General features: G+C 45.7%; 1 protein-coding gene across 3 annotated transcripts in view; it reads left to right on the forward strand.

Moving 5' to 3' along the window:
* GPR107 (G protein-coupled receptor 107) overlaps positions 1 to 16,647 on the forward strand; it is a 75,581-nt gene that overhangs the window by 52,029 nt on the left and 6,905 nt on the right. For 2 of the 3 annotated variants that reach the window (XM_033858846.2, XM_033858845.2), the window contains 3 exons: positions 4,043 to 4,092; positions 5,329 to 5,412; positions 6,144 to 6,265. In XM_033858846.2, coding sequence (XP_033714737.1) covers positions 4,043 to 4,092; positions 5,329 to 5,412; positions 6,144 to 6,265 — 256 coding nt within the window. The remainder of the gene's footprint in view (positions 1 to 4,042; positions 4,093 to 5,328; positions 5,413 to 6,143; positions 6,266 to 16,647) is intronic. The other variant, XR_012332740.1, reaches the window with a different exon arrangement.

Genomic DNA, 16,647 nt, shown 5'->3' on the forward strand with positions numbered 1-16,647 from the left:
GGCCTGACCCCTCTGCTTCCTCTCAGTCAGCCCTCCCTCTGCCCCTGATTTGCTTTCCTGTGATGGCGGGGGGCTCAGACTTCACCTGAAGAATTCTCTCTGGTACTCTCAACTTCATCCCACCCCTCCCTCAGCCACTAAGACAGGATCCACCTTGTTCCCTGGCCCGCCACTGCTCTGCCCTGTCAGACAGATCCCTTGTCACTTCGAGGAACCTCTACAAATTCAAGGTTTTTTTTTTTTTTACATCTTTATTGGAGTATAATTGCTTTACAATGGTGTGTTAGTTTCTGCTTTATAACAAATTATACATATGTTCCCATATCTCTTCCCTCTTGTGTCTCCCTCCCTCCCACCCTCCCTATCCCACCCCTCCAGGCGGTCACAAAGCACCAAGCTGATCTCCCTGTGCTATGCGGCTGCTTCCCACTAGCTATCCACCTTACGTTTGGTAGTGTATATATGTCCATGCCTCTCTCTCGCTTTGTCACAACTTACCCTTCCCCCTCCCCATATCCTCAAGTCCATTCTCTAGTAGGTCTGTGTCTTTATTCCTGTCTTACCCCTAGGTTCTTCATGACATTTTTTTCCCTTAAATTCCATATATATGTGTTAGCATACGGTATTTGTCTTTCTCTTTCTGACTTACTTTACTCTGTATGACAGACTCTAGGTCTATCCACCTCATTACAAATAGCTCAGTTTCGTTTCTTTTTGTGGCTGAGTAATATTCCATTGTATATATGTGCCACATCTTCTTTATCCATTCATCTGATGCTGGACACGTAGGTTTTTTCCATCTCCGGGCTATTGTAAATAGAGCTGCAATGAACATTTTGGTTCATGACTCTTTTTGAATTATGGTTTTCTCAGGGTATATGCCCAGTAGTGGGATTGCTGGGTCATGTGGTAGTTCTATTTGTAGTTTTTTAAGGAACCTCCATACTGTTCTCCATAGTGGCTGTACCAATTCACATTCCCACCAGCAGTGCAAGAGTGTTCCCTTTTCTCCACACCCTCTCCAGCGTTTATTGTTTCTAGATTTTTTGATGATGGCCATTCAGGCAGGAATGTACAGTGGAGAAAGGACAGCCTCTTCAGTAAGTGGTGCTGGGAAAACTGGACAGGTACATGTAAAAGTATGAGATTAGATCACTCCCTAACACCATACACAAAAATAAGCTCAAGATGGATTAAAGACCTAAATGTAAGGCCAGACACTATCAAACTCTTAGAGGAAAACATAGGCAGAACACTCTATGACATACATCACAGCAAGATCCTTTTTGACCCACCTCCTAGAGAAATGGAAATAAAAACAAAAATAAACAAATGGGACCTAATGAAACTTCAAAGCTTTTGCACAGCAAAGGAAACCATAAACAAGACCGAAAGACAACCCTCAGAATGGGAGAAAATATTTGCAGATGAAGCAACTGACAAAGGATTAATCTCCAAAATTTACAAGCAGCTCATGCAGCTCAATAACAAAGAAACAAACAACCCGATCCAAAAATGGGCAGAAGACCTAAATAGACATTTCTCCAAAGAAGATACACAGACTGGCAACAAATACATGAAAGGATGCTCAACATGACTAATCATTAGAGAAATGCAAATCAAAACTACAATGAGGTGTCAAATTCAGGGTTTTTGACCTTAGTGGGGCTCTCATTCTTCTTTTTTTTTTTTTGTGGCCACACTGCACAGCTTGTGGGATCTTAGTTCCGCGACCAGGGATTGGGCCCTGGCCCTCGGCAGTGGAAGTGCCGAGTCCTAACCACTGGACCGCCAGGGAAGCCCCTGGGCTCTTATTCTTGACTCTTCCATCTTTTCCCCAGAGAGATTATTCCAAAATGTAGATGTGATTCAGGCTTTGCCCTGCTTGAGATGCTTCAGAGGCTCCCTGGGGCCTTGGCATCAACGAGGAGAGCAGCTCGTGGTCTGCGTCTGACTGAGTTTGGGGCTTTGTCCTCAGCCCAGCCGTGTCCCTAGCCTCTCCGCAGTCCAGCTGCGCTGAGCTGCTTTCTCTGCACCGAGACGTGATACCAGCATCTCCAAACCTTGGTATCTGCTCTTCCCCAACGTTCTCTCTGCTCGGCCTCTCCACTCTCGCTCCCTCCTGAGCCCCCGTCAGGCCTCTGCTTGGACACCACTTCCTTTGGGAATCCTGTCTTTCCTCCCTATCCCCTTAGTCTGAGTTGGGAGCCCTTCAGTTGGGCGTGGCCATGGCAACCATGCATATCCCAGCACAGCACCATGAAATCCAGGAATAGAAACATGCTGCTTCTCTCTGTTGGGCTGATGTTCCTTGTTGAAGCAAAGGCAGGAGATTCATTTGCCAGGATTTATTTCAGCAAGCAAAATTCAGAAGAGACTTGGAAAGCATTTTTATTGTCTAAATGGTCTGGTTGTTGGTGCTGTTTTTTGTCAGTTATTCACAAAGAAGAGGATTGAACGTCCAAATTCAAGACCGATTTGCTTGTTTGGAAGGGGCCCAGTTCTCGTAGGCCACCTGGTTTTATGGGGCAGAGTGCAGGAGCAGCTGGCCATGTCGCTGACTGCCGCCAGTGTGGGCAGAGACTCGCACGCAGAGAGGAACACAGAAGGAACGCTGGTTCATGCAAACGTGCAGAGTTTGAAATCTGGTGACGTAGTTATCCGACACTTCTGTTTTAACATCTTGACCTCGTGAAGCCTCTCCTGTCCCCCAGGCGGGGAGGAGAACCTGACCCCACACCCGCACCGCCCAGTACTCTGTGCGCTTAGCATTGTGAGTGGATGGCCAGTGATCCAGTGCCTCTCCTTCCCTAAGGGATGGCAGCCACCCCTGGGGCAGGCGCCGTGGTCACTGCTGCATCCAGGGGCCTGGCCCAGAGTCAGAGTAGATGAAGAAGGACGGAGAACCAGAGAGATTTAATTTAAAAAATAGCAAGACTGCCAGAGGGGTTGCTAGATAAGAAAGCTGTTGCCGATCTGCCTGCTTCATTTAGCTTCTTCAGGTGTTACCTGAGTGCACGAGTCCATCACAGCTCTGTATGTGGGTATTATAGCCTCTCGATTTGGGGAGTTAGAATTTCTCAGATTTTCTGAACCTCCTCTCATTGACACACTCGGTTTCTCAGAGCGGATTCTTGCAGATACTGTTAGTTGATAATCACCTTGAAGATTAATTCAGGATTCCAGGAATCCTAAGCTTGACTGCCCCCCGACTAATCATGAGCCAGAGGAGGGAGACAGAAGGAAGTCGCTCCTTCACCACCCACAATTCCATTCCTAAAGGGAACCACTAATTAAATGTTACTGAGCAAAATTAATTTGCCTCCTGCAGGGAGGTTTATGATGAATGAAAGGATTGCCAGTCGGGGAGGGAGCCAGGCTACCCTCTGTGGTCATCAATATTTCATGGCCATTGGCGGTGGCAGGAAGCTAGCTGTCCTGGCTCCCTGACCTTGAGCAATCTTGAAGGTAGGGCAAAGCTGGGGAGGTTGTATTTCAAGGGCTCTGTTACAAGACACTTAGTGAAAACCTAAGTGAAATTTGCAAGACGCACCCATGGGTTAATTGAATTTATACCCTCAGTTAGCTGGAGGCTCCCCTGGATGGGGCTCAGGGACCCACCTGGGACTGGTCCTATTGGGGGGTGCAGCCCTGTAGCCACAGTGGCAGAGCTGAAATGTTTAATGATGGCTTTGGGGGTGGCGGGGGAAGAGTCCTGATTGGTAGTGTCTGCTGATTTCTGTGGTGTCACTGTATTCTCAGCGTGGCTGTTTAAAGCTTCGGAACGTGGAGTGGGGAGGTGCACTGGTTTACTGGAGCTGGGAGTCCCAGCATGTTGCCGCCACAGCTCCCAAATTCTTCCTGGTGACTGGGGGAGACCCTGCCAAACTGCATTTCCAGAAATACAGATGTGCCCCCGACCCCTTGGGCGGTACCCATGTGCATTAGACTTGGCCTCTTGACTGAGAGGGTACCTGAATATGATGGGCTTTAAGAATGAGAAAAGAAGTAGCCTCTCATTTTGTTCCTTTCTTCTCCCCAGCTGCCATTAACTTGGCAAAGCTGAAACTTTTCAGACATTACTACGTCTTGGTGAGTAAAAAATTCCTAAATTTGTAGGTAAGGTCAATTCATGGAGTAGAGCTAGTGAACTTCCAAAACACTGGTAAAAGCACAGGAAGTGCTGCCTGGAGCTGCGTGTGGGCTTCGTTTACAAAGCCAGATGGGGGCCGTGGACGTGGGAAATTAAATATCTGAGTTACTTCTTAAATTTTAGTTTTAAATTTGGCTTCAAATACTCAGAAAATTAATACATGCTTGATATTTTTAAAATGCAGGATTATAGGAACACAGCAAAAGCCCCTTATGACCCCGACCTTCTATACCCCTTCCCCTTTTCTTCCTCCTCCCCCAGGTATTATGGTTAACAGTTCAGTGGTTATTTTGCTAGATTCCTTTCTAGGCATATGCCACGCATAGCTGTTCCTTTGACTTGCTTTTTAAAAAATTCATTTACAAAAATGGGATCATATCTACAAACAGGACTGGAATGAACATGAAAAGTCCATATAAACGTAGCACCAAAGGCAGGACTTACTATAAGTTATTAGAGTCATAATTTCCTGGACTATATAAGGTATAGATTTCTTCTAGAATTTGCTTCCGTACTACTAAACGAAAGCTTCTGAGTCATCTTCATCTGTGGTTTTGGCATTGACTGTCACTTTGCACAGTCCCCTGCAAGCCTGTCTGCCCTGGGTGCGGTCCCAGTGAGCCGTCCACTCTCGAGGGGTCAGCATGTTGAATCCTTTTCACGTCCTCTCTTACTAGAATGCTTAGGATTATTGGTACTTCCTCTGAGCGTGGACCTCAAACATTTGCAGCATCTGCTGAAGAGACTAAAAATCAGTATTTTCCCTGTGTGGCTTTATTTCGCTATTACTGCTGGAAAATATTTCTCAAATCCTGGGAATAAAAAACTATTACCCTTTGGGGCTTGAAATCAGTGGGTTATGTATGAGAATTAGGCGACGAAGGGGTTACTCAGGAATTAAGAGCAACTACAGCAAAGTGTCCTCCCAGTGGGTGTGACTGTGATCAGTCAATATCTTGGTCACCTAGAGAAAAAGAAGAAATCCTTTCTAGTGTAACTAGCAGAGCATCTGTCTCTCTGCCATGTTTATTAATTAGCACTGTAAGTGTCAAATGATCTTCAGGTAATTCTGTTTTCTCTTTTATAGTTAATTTGTGAAAGCAGGTCATTGGAAGAAAGGGGTGCCATAATTTCTATGTTGATTTTATTTCTTGTTTTCTTTGCTCCTCATATAGATCGTATGTTACATATACTTCACCAGGATTATTGCATTTCTCCTCAAACTTGCTGTTCCGTTCCAGTGGAAGTGGCTCTACCAGGTATGCTGCTCACAGGGGACAGTGCCAGAGAATTTGTGTCTGAGGATGAAGTCTTAGGGTGTAACTTAGGATCGTTACTAATTTATTTGGCAGTGGCCACTAAGACCTTTTGTCTCTTCCGGTCTGCAATTAAGACGATATGTTTGTCCAGGAAAGCTGCTGGATTACATGAGAAACCTGGAAGTAATTGCATTATTGATTTTAGTTTTCAATTTTAAAAGTTTTTGCAGAGAAAAGCCTCAGGCCGAGAAAGACTTGCCCTGTATAATTAAAATCTAGATGAAGCCAGTTATAGGGCTTAGAATAGCTTGGAATCCAGACCTCCCTTTTTCTTGCCCATTATTACTATTTCAATAATGAAGTATCTTTGCAATATACTAGAACTAGTTTAACTACTAGGGTAGCCACCATATGATTTCGAGACTTTTTTCTGGAGGCTCTCACTTGGTGCTTTAGACACTGTAGGAAAATGTATGTATGTAATGAGCTCTTAAAAGATGCCAATGAAGACACTTAAAGCAAGGAGTCTCAAATATCATCTCTGGGCAGAATGCTCCTAGCTAAGGCTTCAGCAAATCCTCTAAGGAAAATGCTCCCCAGCGGTCAGCTCTGGCATTTGAGTGACTGATCGGCGAGTGGTCGGGGGGAGGGGGTCAGTTTGTTTAGTTCCACTGCTTTCTGAAGAACAATATTCTAATCCCTTTATTTGGGGGTGGTTTTAAAATTTGCAGCTCCTGGATGAAATGGCCACGCTGGTGTTCTTTGTTCTAACGGGGTATAAGTTCCGTCCAGCTTCAGATAACCCCTACCTACAACTTTCTCAGGAAGAAGATGACTTGGAAATGGAATCTGTGTAAGAATCTCCTTTTTTCCCTTCCCTCCCTCGCCCCTCACGTAACTAAGAGCAGCGTGGTATGAACTGGAGCAGCTACTCTCCGCAGTTTGTTGCTCCAGAGGTTGTCCCTCTATTTTTTTTTTTTTTTTTTTTTCGGTACGCGGGCCTCTCACTGTTGCAGCCTCTCCCATTGCGGAGCACATGCTCCGGACGCGCAGGCTCAGCGGCCATGGCTCACAGGCCCAGCCGCTCCACGGCATGTGGGATCTTCCCAGACCGGGGCACGAACCCGTTGTTCCCTTCATTGGCATGCAGACTTTCAACCACTGCGCCCGCCAGGGAAGCCCCTCATTGTAGTTTTGATTTGCATTTCTCTAATGATTAGTCATGTTGAGCATCCTTTCATGTGTTTCTTGGCAATCTGTATATCTTCTTTGGAGAAATGTCTATTTAGGTCTTCTGCCCAGTTTTGGATTGGGCTGTTTGTTTTATTGATATTGAGCTGCATGAGCTGCTTGTAAATTTTGGAGATTAATCCTTTGTCAGTTGCTTCATTTGCAAATATTTTCTCCCATTCTGAGGGTTGTCTTTTGGTCTTGTTTATGGTTTCCTTTGCGCTGCAAAAGCTTTTAAGTTTCATTAGGTCCCATTTGTTTATTTTTGTTTTTATTTCCATTTCTCTAGGAGGTGGGTCAAAAAGGATCTTGCTGTGATTTATGTCATGGAGTGTTCTCCCTATATTTCCCTCTAAGAGTTTGATAGTTTCTGGCATTACATTTGGGTCTTTAATCCATTTTGAGTTTATTTTTGTGTATGGTGTTAGAGAGTGCTCCAATTTCATTCTTTTACATGTAGCTGTCCAGTTTTCCCAGCACCACTTATTGAAGAGGCTGTCTTTTCTCCATTGTATATTTTTGCCTCCTTTATCAAAAATAAGATGACCATATGTGCATGGGTTTATCTCTGGGCTTTCTATCCTGTTTGATTGATCTATGTTTCTGTTTTTGTGCCAGTACCATACTGTCTTGATTACTGTAGCTTTGTAGTATAGTCTGAAGTCAGGGAGCCTGATTCCTCCTGCTCCGTTTTTCTTTCTCAAGATTGCTTTGGCTCTTTGGGCTCTTTTGTGTTTCCATACAAATTGTGAAACTTTTTGTTCTATTTCTGTGAAAAATGCCGTTGGTAGTTTGATAGGAATTGCATTGAATCTGTAGATTGCTTTGGGTAATATAGTCATTTTCACAATGTAGATTCTTCCGGTCCAAGAACATGGTATATCTCTCCATCTGTTTGTATAATCTTTCATTTCTTTTTTTTTTTTTACATATGGTGTTTTTTTTGAATTTTATTTATTTTTTTATACAGCAGGTTCTTATTAGTTATCCATTTTATACATATTAGTGTATATATATCAATCCCAATCTCCCAATTTAATTTCTTTCATCGGTGTATTACAGTTTTCTGCATACAGGTCTTTTGTCTCCTTAGGTAGGCTTATTCCTAGGTATTTTATTCTTTTTGTTGCAGTGGTAAATGGGAGTGTTTTCTTAATTTCTCTTTCAGATTTTTCATCATTAGTGGATAGGAATGCAAGAGATTTTCTGTGCATTAATTTTGTATCCTGCTACTTTACCAAATTCATTGATTAGCTCTAGTAGTTTTCTGGTAGCATCTTTAGGATGCTCTATGTATAGTATCATGTCATCTACAAACAGTGACAGTTTTACTTCTTTTCCGATTGGGATTCCTTTTACTTCTTTTTATTTTCTGATTGCTGTGACTAAAACTTCCAAAACTATGTTGAGTAATAGTGGTGAGAGTGGACAACCTTGTCTTGTTCCTGATCTTAGTGGAAATGGTTTCAGTTTTTCACCATTGAGACCAATGTTGGCTGTGGGTTTGTCATATATGGCCTTTATTATGTTGAGGTAAGTTCCCTCTATGCCTGCTTTCTGGAGGGTTTTTATCATAAATGGGGTTGAATTTTGTTGAAAGCTTTCTCTGCATCTATTGAGATGATCATATGGTTTTTCTCCTTCAGTTTGTTAATATAGTGTATCACGTTGATTTGCCTATATTGAAGAATCCCTGCATTCCTGGGATAAACCCCACTTGATCATGAGGATCGAGTGTATGATCCTTTTAATGTGCTGTTGGATTCTGTTTCCTAGTATTTTGTTGAGTATTTCTGCATCTATGTTCATCAGTGATATTGGCCTGTAGTTTTCTTTCTTTGTGACATCTTTGTCTGGTTTTGGTGTCAGGGTGATGGTGGCCTCATAGAATGAGTTTGGGAGTGTTCCTCCCTCTGCTATATTTTGGAAGAGTTTGAGAAGGATAGGTGTTAGCTCTTGTCTAAATGTTTGATAGAATTCGCCTGTGAAGCCTTCTGGTCCTGGACTTTTGTTTGTTGGAAGATTTTTAATGACAGTCCCAATTTCATTGCTAGTGATAGGTCTGTTTATATTTTCTATTTCTTCCTGGTTCAGTCTCGGAAGGTTGTGCATTTCTAAGAATTTGTCCATTTCTTCCAGGTTGTCCATTTTATTGACATATAGTTGCTTGCAGTAATCTCTCATGATCATTTGTATTTCTGCAGTGTCAGTTGTTACTTCTTTTTCATTTCTATTTCTTTTGATTTGAGTCTTCTCTCTTTTTTTCTTGATGAGTCTGGCTAATGGTTTATCAATTTTGTTTATCTTCTCAAAGAACCAGCTTTTAGTTTTATTGATCTTTGCTATTGTTTCCTTCATTTCTTTTTCATTTATTTCTGATCTGATCTTTATGATTTCTCTCCTTCTGCTTACTTTGGGGTTTTTTGGTTCTTCTTTCTGTAATTGCTTTAGGTGTAAGGTTTGGTTGTGTATTTGAGATGTTTCTTGTTTCTTGAGGTAGGATTGTATTGCTAACTTCCCTCTTAGAACTGCTTTTGCTGCATCCCATAGGTTTTGGGTTGTCGTGTTTTCATTGTCATTTGTTTCTAGGTATTTTTTCATTTCCTCTTTGATTTCTTCAGTGATCTCTTGGTTATTTAACCTCCATGTGTTTCTGATTTTTACAGATCTTTTCCTGTAATTGATATCTTGTCTCATAGCAGTGTGGTTGGAAAAGCTGCTTGATAAGATTTCAGTTTTCTTAAATTTACCAAGGCTTGATTTGTGACCCAAGATATGATCTGTCCTGGAGAGTGTCCCATGAGCACTTGGGAAGAAAGTGTATTCTGTTGTTTTTCGTTGGAATGTCCTATTAATATCAATTAAGTCTATCTTGTTTAATGTATCTTTTAAAGCTTGTGTTTCCTTATTTTCATTTTGGATAATCTGTCCCTTGGTGAAAGTGGGGTGTTAAAGTCCCCTACTATTGTATTACTGTCAATTTCCCCTTTTATGGCTGTTAGCATTTGCCTTATGTGTTGCGGTGCTCCATTGTTAGGTGCATAAATATTTACAGTTGTTACATCTTCTTCTTGGTTTGATCCCTTGATCATTATGTAGTGTCCTTCTTTGTCTCTTGTAATAGTCTTTATTTTATTTTTATTTTTTTGCGGTACGCGGACCTCTCAATGTTGTGGCCTCTCCCGTTGCGGAGCACAGGCTCTGGATGCGCAGGCTCAGCGGCCATGGCTCACGGGCCCAGCCGCTCCGCGGCATGTGGGATCTTCCCGGACCAGGGCACAAACCTGTGTCCCCTGCATCAGCAGGCAGACTCTCAACCACTGCGCCACCAGGAAGCCCATAGTCTATTTTAAAGTCTATTCTGTCTGATATAAGAATTGCTACTCTAGCTTTCTTTTGATTTCCATTTGCATGGATTATCTTTTTCCATCTCCTCACTTTCAGTCTGTATGTGTCCCTAGGTCTGAAGTGGGTCTCTTGTAGACAGCACATATACGGGTCTTGTTTTTGTCTCCATTCAGCCAGTCTGTGTCTTTTGGTTGGAGCAATTAATCCATTTACATTTCAGGTAGTTATCGATATGTATGTTCCTATTACCATTTTCTTAATTGTTTTGGGTTTGTTATTGTAGGTCTTTTCCTTCTCTTGTGTTTCCTGCCTAGAGAAGTTCCTTTAGCATTCATTGTAAAGCTTGTTTGGTGGTGCTGAATTCTCTTAGCTTTTGCTTGTCTGTATAGGTTTTAATTTCTCTATTGAATCTGAATGAGATCCTTGCTTGGTAGAGTAATATTGGTTGTAGGTTTTTCCCTTTCATCACTTTAGATATGTCCTGCCACTCCCTTCTGGCTTGCAGAGTTTCTGCTGAAAGATCAGCTGTTAACCTTATGGGGATTCCCTTGTATATTATTTGTTGTTTTTCCCTTGCTGCTTTTAATATTTTTTCTTTGTATTTAATTTTTGATAGTGTGATTAAAATGTGTCTTGGCCTGTTTCTCCTTGGATTTATCCTGTATGGGACTCTCTGTGCTTCCTGGACTTGATTGACCATTTCCTTTCCCATATTAGGGAAGTTTTCAACTATAATCTCTTCAAATATTTTCTCAGTCCCTTTTTTTTTCTCTTCTTCTGCAACCCCTGTAATTCGAATGTTGGTGCGTTTAGTGTTGTCCCAGAGGTCTCTGAGATTGTTCTCAATTCTCTTCATTCCTTTTTCTTTATTCTACTCTGCAGTAGTTATTTCCACTATTTTATCTTCCAGGTCACTTATCCGTTCTTCTGTCTCAGTTATTCTGCTATTGATTCCTTCTAGAGAATTTTTAATTTCATTTATTGTGTTGTTCATCATTGTTTGTTTGCTCTTTAGTTCTTCTAGGTCATTGTTAAACGTTTCTTGTATTTTCTCCATTCTGTTTCCAAGATTTTGGATCATCTTTACTATCATTACTCTGAATTCTTTTTCAGGTAGACTGCCTACTTCTTGTTCATTTGTTAGGTCTGGTGGGTTTTTGCCTTGCTCCTTCATCTGCTGTGTGTTTCTCTGTCTTCTCATTTTCCTTAACTTACTGTGTTTGGGGTCTCTTTTTCGCAGGCTGCAGGTTCATAGTTCCTGTTGTTTTTGGTGTCTCCTCCCAATGGCTAAGGGGTTGGTTCAGGGGTTTGTGTAGGCTTCATGGTAGAGGGGACTGGTGCCTGTGTTCTGGTGGATGAGGCTGGATCTTGTCTTTCTGGTGTGCAGGTCTGCGTCCAGTGGTGTGTTTTGGGGTGTCTGACCTTATTATGATTTTAGGCAGCCTCTCTGCTAATGGGTGGGGTTGTGTTCCTGTCTTGCTAGTTGTTTGGCATAGGGTGTCCAGCACTGTAGCTTGCTGGTCGTTGAGTGGAGCTGGGTCTTAGCATTGAGATGGAGATCTCTGGGAGAGCTTTTCCTGTTTGATATTACATGGAGCCAGGAGGTCTCTGGTGGACCAATGTCTTGAACTCGGCTCTCCCACCTCAGAGGCACAGGCCTGACACCCAGCTGGAGCACCAAGACCCTGTCAGCCACGTGGCCTCTTAATAAATGTTTAAGTGTATAATACAATGTTGCTAATTATAGCCACAGTGTTTTACAGCATATATATGGAACTTAATCATCTTGCATAACTGCTTTTTAAGACATGCTCCCAGGCTGCCTTAAATCAAGGTAGCCATTCCTTCCTTTAGGGCTCTCATTTGTGTAAATTTGTTTTCATGCTTCACGTTCATATACAAGTTGTTTAAACTAGTCATTTTAGTTTTCAGAAAAGCTTTCTAGTCAATTCTCCATTTCATTAGGGGCTTTTTCTGAGGTTCTGTCTTTTCTTTTGTTTGGAACATAGTCTTCGATTTCTTCATTTTGCTCGACTCTGTGTTGGTGTCTATGCATTAGATAAACAGCCCCCTCTCCCAATCTTGAAGGAGGGGCCTCATGGAGGAGATGAGCCTCCTCCTTCAACCCTGCCCTGACTCTTGGTTGTCTCTCAAACCTTTGTGATCATCCAAGTGGCCTATTTTATTTTTAGTGGCTCCTGGTAGTTGAGGGTTTTCCTAGAACTATCAGTGTCCCGAAGGGAAGGATCTCAGGCAGCACTGAGATTCAGGCAGATTGGAAGCCAGACGCTCAGGCCAGAATAGTTTTTTTAAATTAAGGTTTATTTTGAAGAAGTCTGAGTTCAATTTAAATGTCCGCCAATACCTTCCAAAGTAAGGTAATATTCAGAGACAATTTCCTCATCAGATGGCTTAGAGAAATTTCTGGAATATTCACATCCGAAGATTCCTTATTGATGAATGCCTTTGACTTAACTCTAACCAAAAAGTGCAACGTTATTCTTTGTACATTTTTATTATATATTTATAATGAACAAGCTTAGTTGGAAACAATTAAAATACTTAAGCTGTTGGTAAAAAAATTAAAAAATAGAGTCCATCTGGTAAGCAGCAGCTTTGGGAAGTAACCTGAGACGTGGTGTATTTTTCCTTTCCCCTGCGGGGAGCCCTGTAGCTCAGCATTCTGTAACCGTTTGAAGCAGGGTTGCTCTGGGGTCATAGCGAGAAGCTGAATGGCTGGGTCCTAGCATCTTCCGCTTGACTGAAGTGTGGTCAGTTGACGTTCTCCCCAGCAAGGCAGGCATTCCTGTTCCCCACATCCTTTCCATCAGCCATTGCATCTAGAAGTGCAGATGCTTTGTTAAGGTATGTTTGTCTCATTGGCAAAATTTTAAAAATTTGTTTTGGTTTTTATTTCTCTCTGACAGTATTTGGTGGTAGTGGTAACGAAAACGCAAGAGGGCCTGTGTGTGTGTTAAAATCAGGGGAGGAAAAGGGAAGAAGACAGACCAGCAGTCCGCTGGAGACTAGGGGGAGTGTGTTTCTTTCTTCTGGCAAGATTTGGGGAGGGTGGGCAGTTTGAGCCAAGGTTGACCCTTGGGTTGCCTCAGCTTCTTCTCCTGTTACCGGGGAAGAGCGCTCTGTGCTCTGTTCTCCAGGGTTGGCTGAGTGTGGGCCCTCCCGTAATGGTGAAGTGAGCATCTCTTCCGTGACGGGAGGGCTGCACATGTACCAGCCTAGAGAGGGAGTCGGCCCAAATGAAGGTTTGCTTACAGGAGTGGTGGTGGTGTTTCCCGGGAGCACCAGCCCCGATGAGCCTGTGAAAGACAAGTTGAGGAGCCAGCTGAGGCCAGGTGCCTTTCAGTCAGCAAGGCAGTTGTACTGGGGTTTCTCTTTAGCTGAGAACTCGACTGTTGGGAAAGTTCTGTGAAGTTATAAGATGTGACAGCAGAAGAGGCCTGAGGGGGAGGCTTCAGCCGCAGGTGAGGGTCAAGGCTCAGCAGCTTCTGGGACCGCCGAGCCCGGACTGTCACCTCCCTCTTCTGCTCGGAAGTTCTGTTCCTGGAGGGCCCTTCTTAAATCCTCCAGAAATAACCCAAACCAGAGACCAGCACAGCCTTGCCTGTATTTTCTAGAAGGTCTTGAGTGCTCTGTCATGCACACTGGAGGGTGTTTCCTGAAGGAGGGCACTAGGTCTGATCCCCACCCAGGACATTAAGCACCTCTTTGTGCAAAGTATCAGTAATAATGTTTATGCCTCGCACACCTAAGACAAATTCACACCCTTCCTAATATGCCCTCTGCACCAGAACTCTGACCTGGGCCGCGCAGTGACCTTGCTGACTGAGGTTCTGGGTAGCTTCTCATTCACCTCTTCTTACCTCCTCTGTCTGAAGCTGAGCTGCGGGAGGGCGGTGCCTTGGGAAGTGAGTCTGGCCCAGGGTAGTGCGTCCTCCCCGCCTCCAGCCTAGGCCTGCATGCAGTCCGGGCAGCTGCGCCCCCTGGGCCTGGGGGAATGAGGGCGCCTTCGGAAGTAATGCTGACTTTCCATCTTTTTCTCTTTCTGTTCCTTTTGACATCTCTCTTTGGACTCAAGCTCAAAGTGGCTTACTGATTTTGGTAACAGAATTTATCATAACAAAATCAGCAAGTTAAGTATTGGATGTAATTTCAGTTATCAGACTTTTAGCCACCGCACGTGCTATGCGTATCCTTGATGGTCTGAATTATTTCTGCCATCTTGAGAAGCGGGAGTGAGAAGAGATCTGGTTTGGGTTCCAGAAGCTGTGTCTCTGGAGCTCCCCTTCCCGAGTGCCGGTAACCTTTTACTACTTCCTGCACTCGTGCAAGTGGGTAACCAGCAAATGTAGAAACAGAGCTTGGAGACTAATAGAATTGTCTCTTAACCAAGCCTCTCCACATTTCAAGTCCAGAGATGGTTAGCATTTAGATTTAGTTTGGTTACAGAAACAGATGCATCCGTGTGCCACTTCGGCCACAGTTGACGGCAGTCTCGTGTGGCAGAAGGAGCAGTGGGGACCTGAAGCCCCCTTTCTCGTCTTTCCCCGTATTCATTAGGGCCCTGTTGGTTGCAAACACGAGACTCAGGCCTCTACAAGGAAAAGAGAGGTCACCACATAGGGGTAGAAGGAAAGCGGGAGGCAGCTGGGTCCGTCCGCTCCCCCCGTCTCCGCTGGAGCCCCCCTCCTCTGGGCACCTCTCTGCTCCACTGTCTTCTCTATCCTCCATGCTCCCCTGGACCCATCCCCCTGGGAGCCCCTCTGTCGGCTTAGCACTGTGGCGCCTTGCCTCAGACCGGCTCAGGAGCTGCTGACCCTTGGGCCAGTGTCCTCTTGAAGTCAAGAGTGGCCACCTCGGCTCAGAAAAGTTGAGCAGGCCCTGAGGGCAGGACAGCTTCTGCTGGAAGCAGCGTGGGACTTGGCAGCCAGAGAGGCTGGCTTGGCCCGGGCACCGAGTCTACTCGCGCTGGTATGAGCGCTCTGTCAGCCCTACAGGTGGTTCCGGACAGCAGCCGGTGCCGAATCCCCCAGTCTCCTGCGGGACCAGCATGACAGAGTGTAGACGGCGCTGCGATAGAGGTGTGTGTCTGGAGCCACAGAAAGGCATCTCAGCAGAGGGCGAGAGGTCAGGCAGGGCTGGGATGGGCAGAGGCAGGAAGGGCAGGCCTTGCCCTCTGGGGACCGGGCTCTCCCCGCCTGGGCGGCTCCAGGGGCTGCGCCTGCATTCGCATCCCTGGGGTTTGAGTTTAGACTGAACGTCACCGCTGCTCGGTGCTCGACCTGAGCTTTGTCCGGTGTCTTTCTGCGCCACACGGAGGGCCTCTGCGCAGGTTGTGTGTAGTGCGGGGCGCTGCTCCGAGGACGGCTCTGCGGCTCTTTGTCCCCATTCAGTGTTTGTACTGAAACCAGGGCGTGCAGGGGGGTGTGCGTGGAGCTGTGAAGTTGCCAAAGCGCCGCCTCCTGCCCGGGAGGCTCCTGGGCGTCAGTCTGACCACGGTCTCCTCCTCCGTCTCCTCCAGCTGGCACCCCTCTCACTTCCCAGAGGCTTCACTGGGGAGCCAGGGCACAGCGCCCGTCCAGCCTCACACCACATCCCATCATCGCTGGCTCCGCCCGTGCCGCCCTTCTGTGCCCACGCACCCCTCACCCCGCAGCCGGGGCGCCTCCACTCCGCTCACTCACTGCTCCGCAGTCTCCAGCCCCCTTGCCTGTCCTGAGCTTCGGGCCCCTCTGTCCACCTGTCACCCCAAGCTTGCCTCTCCCCTGCATACCCTGTGGGCTTCGGCATCCACCCAGTCGCTGTCAGGAGAATATGGGTCTTGGCCTAAATGCCTCCCTCTCCCTCGGCCTGTGTGGGGTGAGTGACCGCTTCTTGGAGGCTTAACGTCGTGTCTCCCGCCCTCTCCCCACTTTATCCTGGTGCCCTGCCCTCGCGTGGCCGATGTCCTCACCTCCCATCTTCTTCCCTTCCCGTCCATTCTCCTCAGCTACCTGAATCACCTGTAGACTGTTTTTTAAGAAGATACCCTGGCTCCTCCCCGGAGACTAGATTCTGAATGTTGGGGGTTCAGGTGTCTCTGTGCTTTTTTGACTCCCCTGGATCCTGCTGGAGCCAGGCCCGAGAACCCAGGTATAAGTGTCACGCCCACCCCGGTGACACGGCACGGAAGGCCGTCCACAGCCCCCCACGTGCCCATCCTCGACTCTCCTGCCACGTGCCTTCACCAGCAGCTTCTTAGCACTCCCTGACTGTCGGGGAGCTTTCTTGTGTTTCCTCCAAGCCTTTTCTTGTTAGATTTCTTTTCAGAAACTCCCCTGCCCTCCCCCCTCTCCTCCATCTCGCTGCTGCTCCTGTCTTTTCAACACAGGACGTGACTCTTCTCACCCCAAGCCGTCGTCACACCTGCACCCTGGCACCCCCATCCTGTCTGTGTGAAGTGGCTCTGCGTGTCCGTCTGGAAGACCGTCCCTTCTGCTGGGCAGTGGGCTCCCTGGGAGCACCAGTTCCAGCTCTCTGTCCTTGCCCCAGGCCCGGCCTGACAGAGTGAATGTTGTTTTCTCAGTTGGGCCACCATCTGGCAAGGAGTGTTTCCTTAGGGAAGGAAAGGGAGCAGAGGTTTTCCCAGGCCCGCTCTCC

This window comes from Tursiops truncatus, chromosome 6, assembly GCF_011762595.2.
Source record: "Tursiops truncatus isolate mTurTru1 chromosome 6, mTurTru1.mat.Y, whole genome shotgun sequence".
Classification (NCBI taxonomy): Eukaryota; Metazoa; Chordata; class Mammalia; order Artiodactyla; family Delphinidae; genus Tursiops; species Tursiops truncatus.